The 17,854-nt window shown below is 41.1% G+C and overlaps 1 protein-coding gene across 1 annotated transcript; it reads left to right on the top strand.

The window, feature by feature from the left end:
- The first annotated feature begins 1,360 nt into the window (after window positions 1–1,360).
- Window positions 1,361–15,585, top strand: MAPK1IP1L (mitogen-activated protein kinase 1 interacting protein 1 like). The gene is made up of 4 exons (XM_006736458.3): window positions 1,361–1,542; window positions 8,047–8,068; window positions 8,748–9,452; window positions 10,518–15,585. The coding sequence occupies exons 2-4, from the start codon at window positions 8,051–8,053 to the stop codon at window positions 10,527–10,529; spliced, it is 735 nt and encodes a 244-aa protein (XP_006736521.1). The 5' UTR covers window positions 1,361–1,542; window positions 8,047–8,050; the 3' UTR covers window positions 10,530–15,585.
- Window positions 15,586–17,854: the final 2,269 nt, after the last annotated feature.

Raw genomic sequence — 17,854 nt, 5'->3', positions numbered from 1 at the left:
TGAGAGCATGGGAAAATGAGGCTGTCAGTTACTCTGATAGTGACCAGGACTGGGGTGAGGTGGGTGAGGCACTCAACTTGGGCACAAAAATTTTTTGACCGAAAATGTATTTCAGTACAACGTTTTAAATTCAGAATTAAGGGGCGCCTGGGTGGCTCAGTCAGTTAAGAGTGTGCCTTCGGCTCAGGTCGTGATCCTGGGGTCCTGGGATGGAGCTCTGTGACTGGCTCACTGCTCAGCGGGGAGCCTACTTCTCCCTCTCCCTCTGTGGGTCCCCCAGCTTGTGCTCTCTTGCTCTCTCTCAAATAAAATCTTTTTAGATAATACCAGAATTAAAACAATAACCTAATGAAGAGAAATGCCAAAATTTTAAATAGTTTTACTGACTTCAGGTGACTCACTTCCTTATAGCTCCACAAGGCACTGTGGATTCACTGCCTCCTGAGGGCAGAATAAATCACACTAATACCCTTTTCCATAGACCATTTTCCCTGTCCAAAAATAAGTCTTCAACAGGCTTGGGTATTTGCAGCTTCTCTATAGCTCGTTTTTCAGTAAGAGAAGTGTGTGTGCTGGAGGAGCATACCCAGGAATGTCTTCGTTTAAGAAATTTCTAATAAAATGCCTATGCCCAGTGACCCACCAACGGGTTACACAAAGCAAAATGTAATGATTCTGAATCCTTCTAACGTATTTTTACGTATATGTACATACTATATGTATATGTATTTTACACACTATGTAATTATGGCATCTACAAAACTCGCTAGCAGATTCCTTGGCGCTGGGGGAATTTGTCCATTATCCTTCAGAACTAACCTAGAATAGGTAAAGTTTTATTCAAAGATGAACATGTGGAGGGAAGAGGCATTGATCAGGAAAAGCCTGCATAGACAGCTTTTAGTCAGTATCAATTGCCAAGCCATTTACAGACGTCTTCCCTTTCCTGTGGTGTTCCTTCAGCGCTCCTCCATTTGGGCCCGAGGGCCGGCATCCGCTGGTTGGCCGCATTCACACCCAGCCAGCTTCGAGGCCCGGCTGTAAAAATCCCTAAGCGTAGGAAATCCAGAACTAGTCCTTACACCACTCCAGGAAACAAGTTAGCAGCTTCCGCCGGGGTGCCCAGAACATCACTGACTACAGGCATTTCCTCCAGAATTCCGGAAAACCGGGGAGCTTTCCTCCCACCCACCAAAAGAAAACAGCCACCCTGGGCGAGCCCGAAGAGCAGCCGCACCGCCCCGCCCCGCCCTGCTGGGCAGGCCGCAGTGCCGCCGGAAGCCTGCTGGGGGCGCGCGCGCTGCCCGGCCCGGCCCCGGGAGGAGGGGAGAGCGCGGGCGGGGGCGGTGCGCTCGGCGCTTCCTGTTCCGGCGCCAGGAGGAGCCGCGCGCTGTTAGTGCTGGTGTTGCTGGTGCTGCCGCTGCCGCCGCCGCCGCTGCCGCCGCCGCTAACGTCAGTCACTCTGCGTTCGGTTCTTCGGCACCTGGTTCGCTCGGACCCATCGCCGCTTCTAGACTTTGCTGCGGGCTCGGATCTTGCCGGGTGAGGCTGCTTCGGCGCTAGTGGGGATCGTGGAGGGGCGCAAGGGAGAGCGTCCAAGCGGGAGACGGGCGCGGTAACAGAGGTACCTGGAGTCGCCTTTTCGGGGGCTGGGACTAAGCGTCTGCCCCGCCATTTTCCTCTGAGCTGCGACGTGCCCCCCGAGAGCTCCCCGGGGAGAAGGCGTCGGAGGCGGGTGACGTCGCGCCCGACGGGTTTCTCCGCACTTGACGTCAGGCCTGGTTTGGGGGCGGGGCGGCGAGCGTGCCCGGCCCCTCCCCCACCCACCCCATCCCCACCCTTTCCCGGGCGGTGCGACCCGCTCGGAGGCCGGTTCGCTCCGGTTGATCCCGGACTCCCTTTGTTCTTTTGGCCCTAAATGGTTCCCGGCTCGCGCCCCTCGGCCCCGACCCCCTTCCCCCATTCATTAATTTCTAATAAAACGGGAGAGATGGGCCTGAATAGTCTTGGAATCTGGCACTTGCTTAAGATTGTCCGCAATGTGACAACGTTCTGGTCGTTACTTAACCAAAGGAGTTGCTTTCTAATACATTCGATGAATACACATGACAGAAACCATGAGAAGTGCTGAGTTCTGTGATACTCTCTTTTTTAGGATTTAGGAGCTTATGTTACGCATGGAAGGTTATAAATAGCTGAACCATTTCCTCTTTGAAAACCAAGAGCAGTGCTTTTACTGGATAAAATTTCTAATGTTGAGGCAATCAAACCATACCGAAAAAAAATTTTTATAGCCTTAAAGCTAAAGAAATACACACTCACACCTGATGATTGTAAAGGCCTGTTTTGAAAACGAATCTTCATTACAGGCCAAGATAGCCTTCAGTGATCTTTCAGAAGTTCTTTGTTCGGCTGTATTCATTGGGCAGGAAGAAGAAATTTTTCTTGGTACTGGCGTCTCTGAACCTCCTATTCGAAACTAGTTTGTCTCAGAAACTTGAGTTGGGTTGTGTGTATTAGAATGTTCTTTTCCTCTCTCCAGGAGGAACAGAAAGAGACCCATGCCTTAACTGCAAGCCTTGGGGCCAGTGTGTTTTGGAATTCAGAAATCTTTAGATTTTAGGAAGAGAATAAGATGCATAAACAAGAGGTATCACCCCCGCAAAGTCGCGGCAGCATCCCTCAGACAACATTCATATTTGTGCAGTGATAGGTGTGACTTAATGGAAACTATAAATAGCCTCAGGTCAGGCTTTGCCAACAACTGTTTTGTGAAGGTTTCTTTTATTTTCAAAAGTTTCTGAATGGAGAACTTCAGAGAAAGGTTTGCAGACCTATAATAGCAGTTGTAAACGCTAACATTTGTTGAGTTTTCCTTGTGTGCCAGACAGTGACCAGGAGATTTGTTTATTATGTAAGTCTCAGGGCAGGTCTATGAGGTGGATACCATTCCTGTCTACTTGTATCTCTGAGGTTTGAAGAGTTCAACCTGTCCAGAGCTGGCGAGTGAAGAGCTGTGGTTTTATCTTGGCAGCGGTAACTTTCAGGGTCACTCTTAACCTAGGCTGCATGCCTGTGTACAAAGGAAGAGGGGGGAATGTATCTGTTGCCCACCCACTATTTTTAGAGCACTGTTGTTACAGACAATTTAGGAGTACCATTTAGTCTTTCACATCACTAGCCCCTTTATAGATGAAAAACTGAGAGTCAGGTGAGCTGAATCTGATGGAGACATTGAAACCTCAGTCTAAAGGCTCTCTGCTAAGATTCCTATCCCTTCCCCTTTCTGTATTCCAACCAATCTGAACTGCTTACACTTCCCATAGTGGGTACTCTTGTGTCCTTCAGCTTTTGCACAATCTGCTCTTCTTTCCTAGGGCCTGTCCCACCATCCCCTACTCCCAGCTCTTTCTTCATTGTTTCTCCAGACTGCAAAGGAACCTCTTCTCAGGATTCCTCCCCTGACACCCTTCCTTGATTCCTTTAGGAGCTCTTTGTGGTACTCTCTTGGTGCCCTGTGCTTACGCCAGGTAAGGTAGATACTGTTTAAAGGGTAGTTCTCCACCAGACTGAATTCCTTAAGGATTTATTCCATGCAATATTACTCATTTCCCTAAAGCCCAATACAGTGCGTGCTATGTATGTTCCAGGCATAAGTATTAAAAAAAAAGATTTTTTAAAGTTACATGGCTTTAAAAAGTTTAAAATACTCCAAACCTTTATCGAGTCCCCAGATCCTTGAGTTGCCCAAATGTAAAATAGAACATATCTGGTAAAAGAGCCAATAGTAAAAATGATATTCTAATTCAAACTTTATATTTTCAGTATATTACCATCATCTCCCTCCATACTAAACATCAATGCAAAAGTCCTGATTTCTCTTAGTTTCTTATTTACTTTTTTAAGAGGTGGGGAGGGGCAAAAGGAGAGGGAGAGGATTTTTTTTAAAGATTTTATTACTGATTTAGAGAGAGGGTGTGGGAGTTGAGGGGAGGGGCATGGGGATGGTGGATCTCAAGGCACTCCTCTCCTGGAGCACAAGCAGGGAGCCCGAAGTGGGGCTTGAGCCCATGACCCCGAGATCATGACCTGAGCTAAGACCAAGAGTGGGACACTCAACCCACTGAGCCACCAAGGCGCCCCTCTTGTTTCTTTTAATAAACATCTTATATGTTTGTAGTACTTTATAGATTAGTAAACATGTTACTTTTAATTATCTGTAAAGTAGTCAGGATCTTGCAGATGAGAAATGGTCTGTGGTTAAGGAGTTTGCCTTAGTCAAGAGGATTGATGTCCATATTTCATAACTGTCTAGTTCTATGCTTTTTATCACTCCACCACAATGTGATGGCCCCTTTGAAATAGTGGCCTTGTTTGGTAGTCACTAGTAATTTACAGAGTTCAACTTTTTAAAACCTCCTTGTGATTGGATTGCCATTTTACTCTAAAAGCCATAAGAGTTACAGAAATGTTTTACTTTTCTGGTGTATGTCAAAAGAAAGTTTGTACTGTTTTTAAATTACTATTCTTGCTGCTCAGAAAATAGAATGATTATTTTTCAGATGATGCATAGATCCCGCCATAAAGTAGTAATGGAAACTTTTGGAAATAATAGCTTTACAGTATTCCAAAATGAAAAATGAAAATCTTTCTTGATTATAAACCTTTTTTTTGGCCTCATCTTAATTAGCATAATCCAGGGGCACCTGAGTGGCTCAGTTGGTTATGTGCCCAACTCCTGATTTGGGCTCAGACCATGATCTCATGAGCTGGAGTCCCGTGTGGGGATCCACGCTGGGCGCGCAGCCTGCTCAGGAGTCTCTCCCTCTGCCTCTCCACTCCCCTCTAAAAAAATTAGCATAATCTAGGTATTTTGGAATAGTTTTTTAGAAAATCTAGATTTAAAAAATTATGTAACTCAAAAAAATTATATAACTCTTCTCATATTCAGACACTGATGTCCAACTCTTTTTTTTTTTTAAAGATTTTATTTATTTATTTATTTGACAGAGAGACAGCGAGAGAGGGAACACAAGCAGGGGGGTAGTGGGAGAGGGAGAAGCAGGCTTCCTGTGGAGCAGGGAGCCCGATGTGGGACTCGATCCCAGGACCCAGGAATCATGACCTGAGCTGAAGGCAGACGCTTAATGACTGAGCCACCCAGGCGCCCTCCAACTCTGTTTTTTACCTTTTTATGATGAAAGTAAGAATAAATTAGAATGTTTCCTATTAATAAGAACAATGTATATTCTAGACACGGAGAGAAGGTCACTTTACTAAAAGTGCTGTAGAACAGAAATGATCTACTTTTAATTCCTTTAGTCAGGGCTTCGTTACTTAATCATAAGATTCTAATACCTCCTTTATCTTCCAGGATTTAATTTTTTTTTTTTTAAGATTTTATTTACTTATTTGAGAGAGAGAAATAGCGAGAGAGAGCACGAGTGGGAAGGAGAAGGAGAAGCAGGCTCCCCACTGAGCAGGGAGCCAGACGCAGGGCTTGATCCCGGGACCCTGAGATCATGACCTGAGCTGAAAGCAGATGCTTAACCTACTGAGCCACCCAGGCACCCCCAGGATTTAATTTATAACTTCAAATTTGGAAAGCCAGAGTTGTGGGTCCATTTAATGTTATTAACTTAGGGAATAACTTACATTCTAATGTAATTTTATAGCTAGTTAACTTTATATTGTGTGTGTGTGTATGTATATATATTTTTTTAAGAGGGAAAAGAGTAATTCTGAAAACCTGAACAGCAGCACCACATGAAATTGAATGTATTGCTTTGTTAGTTCTCCATTTCAGAATTAATGTGAACTTTGATACAGAACCATTTTCTGTTTCAGAAAGGCTCACCCAATTCGAAAAGCATGTTAATCTTATGTAGACTTTAAACTTGTAATGCACTGATAAAGTTTCTTCAGATGTTCATCTTAAGAATTTACTATTGTGTGATATGATGATTTAGTATAAAACCTTAACGTGGGAGTGAATGGATAGCTGTATTTGCTGTATATTCAAGATGTGTTTTTTGATATTCTGAATAAATAGCAAGGTCATCGCAGTTGTAGGCTTCATATTCTTTTTCTTTAGCATTCCTGTTAGCCAATTCTACTTGAAAATAAAACTCTAAGAATGCAAGGATGGCTCAGTATTAAGCAGCTTTTATATATAATTAACTGTGTACATGGGTCAAAGGAGAAAGACTGTGTTGTGATCAGCTCATTAGATGTCAAAAAGATCTGAAGAAATGCAGTGTCATCTCTAAATGTTTTTTTCTCTAAATGTTTTTTAACTAGCAAAATAAGAATAAATAAATCTAGCAAGATAGGCATAAATAGACATCTTTAATGTAACTTTTTCCATCTCAAACTGAAAATGGGAATTTTATTTAAACATTGGAAGCATTTCAAGGAGAGTTGGGAACAAGACCATTGTACTCACTATCACTGTTTAACATTTCATTGTTAAGTTTAGCTGATGCAAAGGAAAAAAGAGGTGTAAATATAGGACAGAGAATGTAAAATTATTATTATGATGATGATGATTATTGCAGATGACATAATTCTTCAGCTGAAATCCCAGGAAATCAACTGTGACACTTTCAGGGATAAAATAATTTAGTAACGTTACTGCTTACAAAAGTGATACACTAAAATTTTTTCACATAGGGGTGCCTGGCTGGCTCAGTGAGTAGAGCATGGGACTCTTGATCTCAGGGTTGTGAGTTTAAGCCCCACGTTAGAGCTAGAGTTTACTTTAAAAAAATAAATGAACTATTGAGTGATAAATGACAATGATGGGAACTAGGAAAATCTGCCTTGTTCTTGAATGAGAAGATTTGATATTTTGAATATGTTACATGTTCTCTAATCTGTAAATTTAATGCAATTCCAACCAGAACACCAATAGGTTTATTTTATTTTTTTACAAAATGATCTGGAAAAAATAAACAATATTCAGGAATCTAGGAGGAAAAGACAACAGCAGTAGGTCATCTGACATTAAAATTTGTTAAAAATATAAAGCTACTGAAATTAAGATAGAATGTTGTGGTGCAGATCAGTAGGGAAGAACAGACTTCAAAATATCAGTGGGAAATAATAGAGGCTCTATAGCCTGGTGCTTAAGAGCCTTGGCTCTGGAGTCAGATTGTACCTGAGTTTGACCCCTTTTCTGCTTGTTACTAGCTCTGTCCCCTTAAAAAATTAACTTGATGAGCTTCCTTTTCTCAAGCTGTCAACTGAGTGAAAGAATTTGCATCTATTCAGTGAGATTACCCACCTAAAACACTTTGAGCACTGTACCTGTTCCGTGGTAAATACTCTGTATTTGTTGTCAATATTGGCAGTAGAATGTGTTAAGGGTAGCTTGTCATACACACTGAGAAAAGATAGATTATACATTAAGTTAGGTGGATTATACATTAAGTTAGGGGCACCTGGGTGGCTCAGTCAATAAAGCATCTGACTTCGGCTCAGGTCATGATCTTGGGGTCCCAGAATCCAGCCCCATATCAAACTCCCTGCTCAGCAAGGGGTCTGCTTCTCCCGCTGCTCCTTTCTCTCTCTCTCTCTCAAATAAGTAAATAAAATCTTTTTTTAAAAAAAGAGTGTAATTGGCAAAGGACTTTAAAGTGACATGGACTTTTAAGATGTACTTTATTTTAGATAGCCTTACCTGTTGACTGCATATTTAACTTCCAGTACTTTTTCCTGATGACACATTCACAAGGATATGTGTTGAGAAGTGTTCACTCTGTCATTGTTTAAAACAGCTCAAAGTGCAAACAACCTAAACTACCACCAAAATAAGAATGCAAACTATATTGTGGATCACTTTTATATGATGTGCAGCCAGTAAAAGGGGATGACATTTGTAGAACTACATGAACTACAATGAAAGTTTTCCCTATATAAAGAAAAAGACCTTGCATACATGATTAAATAACAGTGATATATACAAAGTTCCTTAAAGAATATATAAGAAATGTTAAGCACTGGTTTTGAAGTATTCTCTCTTTTTTTTTTCTTTCTCTTTTTTAGGAAAATGTCTGATGAATTTTCGGTAAGTTGATGCATTTATCCTTCATTAAGTATTTTGGCTCTTAAGAAAATGACCTAGTTCTAACTGCAGGCCATGTAAGTCTTTTAATTTAAAAGAGATGCTTTTTGTGATCTTGCTTTTGGCCGGGGAGAGCATGTGATTTTAATAGCTGATCTGCCTTAATTGACTTAGATATAATATGTTTGAAATTTTATTCTGTTGTATGTATTTATGAATCCTTAAGTAAAATTTTAAAAGTGTTCCTTCTGTTCTCTGTTCACATGGCAGTGTTAATAATGGCCAGCATTTTTGGAATATAATATACACCAGGCACTATGTTAAGGGTATTACATGAATTATCTCATTTAAGCCTCACATTAATGCTAAGCTTTTTTTTTTTTTAAAATGAGGAAACTAAAGCTCAGAGAGAGTATGTAACTTGTTTGAGGTAAAGCCAGGATTCAAATCCACAATATTTTGAGTAATTGTATTTAGAAAATTTGATCTTCTCTAAGGAATTTGCATTGTAAAGTTGATTTTTATATTGAACTGTTTTTAAACTGAGCAGTTTGGCTATTGAAGATGTTCTAGGAGTTTGTAATCCCTCGCTCTACAGCTTACCATACTTTATGGGTTTATAATCATGTTTGACATGATTTGTCCCTAAATAAGATTGATACATGCCTCTTTTGTATTCCAGTTGGCAGATGCGCTACCTGAACACTCCCCTGCCAAAACCTCTGCTGTGAGCAATACAAAACCTGGCCAACCTCCTCAGGGCTGGCCAAGTTCCAACCCTTGGAATAACCCAAGTGCTCCACCTTCTGTGCCATCAGGACTCCCACCAAGTGCAACACCCTCTACTGTGCCTTTTGGACCAGCACCAACAGGAATGTATCCCTCTGTGCCTCCCACCGGACCACCTCCAGGACCCCCAGCACCCTTTCCTCCTTCTGGACCATCATGTCCCCCACCTGGTGGTCCTTATCCAGCCCCAACTGTGCCAGGCCCTGGCCCCACGGGGCCATATCCTACACCAAATATGCCCTTTCCAGAGCTTCCAAGACCATATGGGGCACCCACAGATCCAGCTGCTGCTGGTCCTTTAGGTCCATGGGGATCCATGTCTTCTGGACCTTGGGCACCTGGAATGGGAGGGCAGTATCCTACCCCTAATATGCCATATCCATCTCCAGGGCCATATCCTGCGCCCCCTCCCCAAGCACCAGGGGCAGCACCACCTGTTCCATGGGGCACTGTTCCACCAGGAGCCTGGGGACCACCAGCACCATATCCTGCCCCTGCAGGATCATATCCCACACCAGGACTCTATCCCACTCCCAACAATCCTTTTCAAGTGCCTTCAGGACCTTCTGGTGCTCCACCGATGCCTGGTGGCCCCCATGTGAGTGTTAAATTTGTTATTTAAAATGCACTAATAGCCACATAAGCACAACTGAAAGATTATTTGCCTCCAGGTTTGGATAGAAGATTAGAAAGCATTTAAAACTTTTAAAAGAAGGGGTGTGTGTATATAAGGTAAGAGTAAATTTCAGGCTTCAGATAAAGCATTTAGAAGGATGAAAACAAAAGTATTCCTGGTACTAAAAATAGAAAATTTCCCAAAGATTCCCAAAGACTTTGGAAGGCAGCTGTGCTCACCACTATACCACCAACGCCGGCTTTCCCAAAGACTTTGTAATGTAGTAAGCAGTGTCCTCAATAACAGCCTTGAGGTAAACTCAGGTGCATTTCATTGGACTTTTTTTTTTTTAGTATTTCTCAGTCGCATTTTATAGCATCACACCAAAGCACAGTTCAGTAAAAAGTCTCTGCCTTTGTGACTTCATACAGAGGTAGATTTTTAGAGCATCTAGGACAGTGAATACATAGAATTTCCTGCCCTTCCTGTAACTCTCCCTAGTGTTGCTCAGCCAGTTTTGTTGGATCCTCCGCAGCGTTGAGCTCCAGATTATACCACTACTCTGCGTTGTCAGTTACAGGTAATGCGTCATGCTTTACTGTCAGACAAGCCAGAGTGGTAGGATTGACGTCTTAGTTGGAGAACCTGTCTTGGACATACAACCAAATAGAAAAGCATCCCACTTGCCCCCAGAAGTAAGCCACATGAGTCTTAAGAAAGAATCATGATTCTCCTTGGTGGGGGGGAATGACTCTTAACAAAATAATCAGGTCTCCCAACTAGATTAATGAAACATCCACCTCAACTGTAAAAGAAAAGGAATCTTAATAAAATGACCCCAAAACTTACTTTCATTAGTATTAACTTCTTGCTATACAAATTTTCTTAAATTTTTTGTTTGTTTGTTTGCAAATTGTATGCCAAAATAAATGGGATGACTTGCCGTTTGGATTTATTAAGCAGTAAGTTTATTTTAAACCACAGCAAGGAGTTAATAAACTCCAATTAGAAAAACTGGAGGTTTACTTTTTCTTTTTTCTATTGCAGTCTTACCATTAAGTTAATGGACGAAGAGATGACGCTTTGCTTTTTGAAGTACATATATATGCACATGAATGCATATATAAAAATTGCTGGTTTCACTATTCTTAGAGGGCATTCATGAAAGAACAACTCTTGCACCTCTCAGAGAAGATATCTGCCTCTTGTACTTGGATGAATAGTATATCTGATGGATACAATCAGATAAAAATGTAAAAGTAAATCATTCAAATGTGATTTTTATTCGGTTTTTATGGAACGTTAAAGTGATGAAGTATATTGAAGAGCTCTTTGATACAATTTGTTTAAAACAAGATTTCAATTTGTTTAAATTATGAAACCACACACTTAAAAATCTAAGATGATGTGGATTATTGTTAGAATCTGCAACCTCATTGGCAAATTATTTCAAGTATTTTTCTATAATCACTTTTTCCCTAAATAAACACACTTTGAAAACAATCACATTGTCATAATTTAAACAAATGTTGCCTCTCAACATCTTGAACTGCTCTGTCTATAGAATAAATAAACCTGGTCCTCTTGAGGTTGTAGTTTGGATATATATTTTAAAGCTATTGGTAATTATTGTCAGATGTTGAGTTCATTAGCCTGGCAGTGCTCATTTTTATCCTTGAGCTTTTAGTAAAAACTTTTCTTTGATTTTGAGTTCTACCTGATCTGCTTTATTTTTAGCCAGATGGGTCACACAGCTCTAAAATCTGCCATTTATGAAAACTTGTTTCTTTTTAATGCAGGCCAACGTGTGTGTAAATTATTATTAGAGAATTGGTCATCTCTGTATTGCTTTGGAATAGATTTTGAGATGTCAGTATTGCTTTGGGAAGAACTCGAAGAAGGAAATAATTCTCTCCTTTGTCTTAAACCTCAAGCCAGAGGAAACCCTGGAAATTGCTTCATAGTGACAAGTAACTTGCATTCCCACAGAACACTTCTACTCAGACCCTTTCCTATAGGTCCCTCTGCCTCAGTTCTTTAGAAGGAGCACATCCTTTAGTTTCTCCCTGATACGGAAAACTGGCACACTCTAGGGGTCTGTTGTAAACACATATAGCAGTTATGTTTCAAGAACCTTAGTCATTTAGACATGACTCTTTGTACAAGTGCGATCAAAATGTGTACGTGTCTTTCAGAGTCTGGTTAAGCTGTGTCATTGTCCTTTGCATAGTTTCCTGCATCTGTTGTAAAGTGCTTGTGGCTCACAGTTCAGTTCTGTGTTTGTTGACAGTAAATAGGTAGGATTGAGTGCCATCCTTAAAAGTTATTCTCTAGCTCTAATACTGAAACTAATAATTATAAGGTGTAGATCTCTGTATTCCGTTGAAAGCAAGCAGTGTGACTGTCGCTTAAATTAGTGTTGTTTGTAACCACCGAAATAGCCTGAGTAGCTTTTTGGCACCTTATCTCTAAATCAGATCCTTAGAGTCTTAGAACTGACTATGTTATTTGTCAAATAACATTTTGAACCTTTGAATGTATCCATCGGGTTACTAAAATATGTCATGGATTTCATGACTAGTCTAGGAGAGATTTATGCCGGAGCTCTTGTTTTTGCTTAGAAATAAAATATTTAGTAGTTTGTTTCTCTTATAGTTAAAATGTCAAGAATGCCAAATGCTGCCAATTTAATGGTTTGATAGCTACCTCCTTTTAAGAAAGCAAGATGGTCATCTTTGAGAAGAACATTCAGTGTTTAAGCTCCCTTTTAAGTAGATGATAGAGTCAGGCTTTCAGAATTGAAGCTGATTTGCTTAGATACCTTCAGACTGGGGAATGTCGTTAGACAGCTCCTACAGAGTGGCGCAAGCGGTCTTGTTTTCTTTCGCTTCCTTGCAAGGACAAGCCGCACCGATCTACAACACTCTTGGAATCTTTGGTCAGAGCAGCCTCCCATTTACAAGGCAGTAGCCCTAGAAGGTATTTTAGCTTAAATGGTCGGGCAGTATGTGAGCTAACTGGGGGATGAGAGGAAAAGTGAGATAGCAGTGAAGATCTCTCTCCTGGTGGTGATTTTGGTTGCGTTAAGTTGGGAGAAATTGACAGCTCTGGCTTTAGATACAATATTTAATGTAACACTAGAGGATACTGTTTGATTAAGAGAAGTGGTAGCACGTTTGGGAATCTGTGATCGTGGAGTCCATTTATTAGAGGAGAAAATCTGCTAAAGGATTTGAAGGAACATGAACATGAGATTTGGAATTACTACCCCCAATAAATACATCAACTTGGCTAGTGACCCGTACTACCCAATGTGCCCTAGACATCACACCTTTTCTTTGCTTTTCAAGAACTTTCCAACTGGTAGTTGTGAAATTTTTTTTAACCTGAGAATGGAATTCAAAGGGACTAGAATTTGCTTTTATGTTCCTTTTAGTTTTGTAGAGCATTATTTCTCAGCTTTCGGGGTGGGTACTCTGGGACAAAAATGTATTTTTAGGTTCAGGGTAAAGTTAAAAGCAGTTGTTCCAGCAGAGGAATGGGGGGAAAGCACGGGGGAAGGTTTTTCTCTTTACAAGGGAATAACGTTGCTTTTGAAACCAGTCCTGGTAAGCCGGCATCAGTTTAGGGAAGAGACTTTCTTAGAAAGTTTGTTTGGTCTCAGAAGGGAATACACAGGATGGAATATGCTGGCACTTGGACTCTCTCCGAGCAAGAACTTTAAGACAAATTTGATGGAGGTAATCGAGATGTGTTGAGGATTAGTGTTTCTGGAGTTGAAATCTTAGATTTTGAAATCTTACACCGGAAAATGAAAATAAAGATCTTAGGTCCTCATCACACACGCAGTTCTCAAGAATCAAGTCTCCTTGGAGGAGTGCTTGTTGAAATACCTTGGCTTGTCTGTCCTGGGCTCAGCCTGACGCCTTTTCATGCTTTTGAAGATGGTGTTTACAACTCGGACTCCACAGCCCTGTTTTATATAAAGTAAAACATAGATTATTCAGCAATAGGCAATACATTTGTTTTAATTACCCAAGGGCCTCCTTCCTTCGTCAGTTTTCCTGTTGTTTTCAGTAGAGAATAATGGGAGAGAAGAAGGGGGGTGAATTTTTGGCCTTGGTCTGGCACACGACTACAACAGAATATTGGCCTATTTTCTAGGAAAGAAGTCGGTTTTGCCCGTAAAATTTTACCTCACAAATAATAATAAGTGCTACCTATTGTACCCCAATGGACAGCTTTTGAAATTAGGTGTACAGAAGGACGAAGCTCTGCTCACATTTCCGTTGCGATGCTGTGCCTCGTTTGCATGTCAGTCAGTTGCCTAGACTTCTGAATGATTAGTGCCAATGTCTTCCTTCCTCACCCTGAATAAGTGAGTGCTAGATTTATAAAATGCCAGGGTTATAAACCCTGGACATTAAACCTAAGCACAGACAGACCTTCAGGTGTTGGTTTTTGAAAAGCATAAGGTTAAATTCAGATGAATCACACTGATAGAGGTACTATGCAGAGAAAGTGGTGGGCAGCTTTCAGGGAAGACTAAAATTTAATCTTGAGCAATATTGAGTATTGAAGACAGACACTTTTTTTTTTTTCAGAATTCTGCTAAGTAAAATTAAAATTGCCAATAAAATAATCAGTATTAAAGAAATGCCAGGCAAGCTTCTGGCTAGAGAAAACATCTGAGAACTGCATTTGTTCAGCACTCGAGTGTCTGATCCCGGTGCTTTGCCAGCTTCCAGAGCTGCAGAGAAGGAGGAGAATGCCTGTCCCGCGGAGGTTTACCATCTAGGGGTAGCATTTACAGAATGCATTAGTACACCCATTTTTGGTTTACCTAGATAAACATGTTTTAGTTTGCCGCTGGTGGAAATGAGAGGCCAGCCTTTGGACATTTTAAACAGCAAAGTGTGGTGTACCTTTTTTTTTAAAGTAAGAAATTAATGTTTCTCAAGATTGTAGTGTTGGTGCAACTGTTCACATGTGCAAAGTAACGGGAGGTTTTTCCTCTTCACTTCTTCCCTGGATGAAGGCACTTAAATTGCCTGTCACTGGTTAACAGATACTGATTGTTGCCATTAAGTAAACTTGACTTCTTATGCGTGCTCTATAAAGGTTTTTTTTTTTTTGTATTTTTTAATATTGTGATTTTTAAAATTGACTTAATAATGACAAATTTGATGTATGTAATTGTCTATGCATTTTAAGTTAAACTGCCTAAAATGTGATTTGAGACATAGACACTTGTTTTGTATTATGAACTGTAAGCAATCTGTTTGAGATGTTAGGTTTTATCACCTGCTGCTGTATTTGTAAACAAAGACATGTTGCTTTAAGAAGTAATTATAATTAGGAGTAGTCTATTGATGTGATACTTGATATTTTTTAAGATAAACTTGTTTGCTTTTGTGTATTATACCTGAAAACTTTTTTAAAAAAATGTATTTTCATGGTTTCACAAGTTTTTCCCTGTATCTTATTCCTTAGGCCCAGTTCTGGGCTTCCCTGAGAAGTCCAGAGCCTAATTAATTACAAAATTGTTGTCATAAAGAAAGAAAGAAAAAAAGGGCCTGAGATGCTCCTCGGTGTGTGACCTGCATTCACTAAGGCATTTAAATAGGCTGCCTGGGAACGACCTTCTCCAGACCGTCTTTCAGCAACATGGTGTCCACTGTGTGGGTTTCCTCTTCTCCCTTCAAGGCTACATTATTCTTTGTAACCAAGTTATCTGTATATACAGAGTTGGGGAACTTTCTCTCTGCCCAACGGCCACCACCCCCACTTTCTTTTATGAAAGATGGTTCTATTCTTGTGTAACTACTATGCCTACTGTGAGGGTCACATTATCAAGAGATAATGGTACAGTTTGCCATTCCCTTTCCACAGTGGGTTTGCTAGCCTGTCTTGAACCCCGGTGTGGGTGGGGCTGTAAATGAGTCATTCGTACGGCACTATGCTTTTGAAAGAGTCTTCTGCTTTTTGCCTTATAATTGGACAAAGTGCAACATAAGTTTTTAAGTTACGTTTGATGTCTTACTTCCTATCCCTTAAAGGTACCCACCTCAAATGGAGCTCTGAAGTAGGTAGTGAAATAAAAGATCATTCTGGAGCAAGGCTAGGGTTTTTTTTCCCCATCGTGAAATGACATCACTTCAGCAGACACGTTCTTCCCTGGGTCCCTGACCCAAGCAGGTTCTTTTTTTACCACCATATTAAAACTTAGCACCAATCCTTTTTGCAACAGATGTCTAAAGGAAAATAGAATCCTATTCACTTATTTTCAGACAATACACTAGAATTTGGGCCATCCCATAGCGTTTGTTCCTGTGGCACGTGAATGTGATTGTTCTTGGGTGGGCATTAAACAGTTATTTTCACTGTGTATCGTGGGACCCTAGGGTTCCCGGGATGAGGTAGAGCTTAGTCCCTCCCTACTCCCGTGTTTTCTTTAAAGCAGTTCCTCTCTTCCACTTAACCATTTTACTTAGTGTATTAGCTTGGGCTACCGTAACAGAACATCATAGACTGGGTAGCTTAACCAACAGGGATTTATTTCTCCCAGTTCTGGAGGCTGGGAAGTCCACAGTCAAGGTGCTGGCCTGCTCACTTCCCCACTAGGGGCTCTCTCTGGCCTCTTCATGGCCATCTTAACTGTGTCGTCCTTCATGGGGGAGAGTGAGAAGCAAGCTGTGTTGTCTCTTGGAAGGACACTAAGCCCGTCATGAGGCTCCACCCTCATGACCTCATCTAAAGGAATTAGCTCCCAAAGGCTCCGTGCCTAAATAACATCACCTCCAGGGTTAGGGCTTCACTGTGAATTTGTGGGGGACAAGTTGGTTCATAGGACAGATATGTTGTTGGGGGAACAAAATGTTTTGCTGCTTTTAAATTCCAAAAATGGTTGTAGATGACTATGTCTCCTGGTTGAGATTTGCAAAAATCATAATCAGACATTCACAAGTAGAAGAGAATCAGCCCATTTAGAATTCAAAGCTATGCTTAAAGTGTTAGTGTCCTATAAAAGAGGAAATTTAACACTTTGTTCGGTTTTTGCTTTGTTCCTATTTTATGTTAAGCCTCATTTTTTTTTTTTTAAGATTTTATTTTTCAACAGAGAGAGAGACAGCAAGAGAGGGAACACAAGCAGGGGGAGTGGGAGAGGGAGAAGCAGGCTTCCTGCTGAGCAGGGAGCCCGATGTGGGACTCGATCCCAGGACTCTGGGATCATGACCTGAGCTGAAGGCAGACGCTTAACGACTGAGCCACCCAGGCGCCCCAAGCCTCATTTTTTAAATGGTCATTTAGACTAGCATTCTTCAAAGATTGGTGGGCAGATTTAAAAAAGCCTTTTTTTAGAAAGAGGTTAAGTAAATTCCCAAGGTCATAGTAATAAAGGATGGCGCCCAGTTCTGTCTTCAAGGCTTAGGATTTGTCCACTGTTTTTTGCTCAGGCATCCAGTACCCTTTTTATGCAGTTGCTTGCTTACCAGTCTAGACCTTTGCCAGCACTTCCACAAGACACCCTGACTTGTTCTTGTCCCCTTAAGATGCCACTGGTGGGTTCCAAAGCTATGGGAGAACTCTGGTGAAAACACTCAACTGGTTAACTTTTTAGATAAGTTAAATTGAGCTTCATGTATTTTCCTACTTAACAGCTTGATTTCTGGGGAGCTAATGATAGCTTTTATGGACCTTTTACGTACTTTGGTTCAGTTCTTAACACCCCTGCTTTTGAGATACATACAGTCTAAAAGACAAAAACAAGTGGTTGACACTATATTCAGCAGTTTCTATGCACTATCTCAGTTAAGCAGCACAACAAACCTCTAAGACAAGGACAGTTCTCATCCCCATTTTATAGATGATGAAACTAAGGCTAAGAGGTTATGGAGATCACATAGCTACTACATAAGGAACTGAGACGAGAATCCTAGCTGTGACTGATACCAAAGCTTTTGCCCTGTACCATTGTACCACAGAATCCTGCTTTCTAAGGACAGCATCTTACCCTGGTCTCCTTAGTGCAGTAGTTCTGCTTCCAAAATTGTATACCTGGAAAGTCATATCCATCTAACATCGAACACAGCAGACCTTTTACACATGCCATGTCGTTGAAGGAGTTGCATTGGAAATTCACTTTAAGAGCTAGAGTTTGTGTCTGAAATGTATGCCCTTAGAGTTGATGAATAAGCACAGTTCTTAAACTACTTAGAACTTAGTTGTGTTTTCATAAACAAAGGCAGATGATGTTCAAAGGTGTAGCAGTTAAGAGTAGGTTTCAGGGGCGCCTGGGTGGCTCAGTTGGTTAAGCGACTGCCTTCGGCTCAGGTCATGATCCTGGAGTCCCGGGATCGAGTCCTGCATCGGGCTCCCTGCTC

Source organism: Leptonychotes weddellii, chromosome 9 (genome assembly GCF_054177405.1).
Source record: "Leptonychotes weddellii isolate Sample4059 chromosome 9, ASM5417740v2, whole genome shotgun sequence".
NCBI classification, from domain to species: domain Eukaryota; kingdom Metazoa; phylum Chordata; class Mammalia; order Carnivora; family Phocidae; genus Leptonychotes; species Leptonychotes weddellii.
The sequence above is the reverse complement of the archived record's forward strand: the minus strand, read 5'-3'. Positions and strand labels throughout refer to the sequence as shown.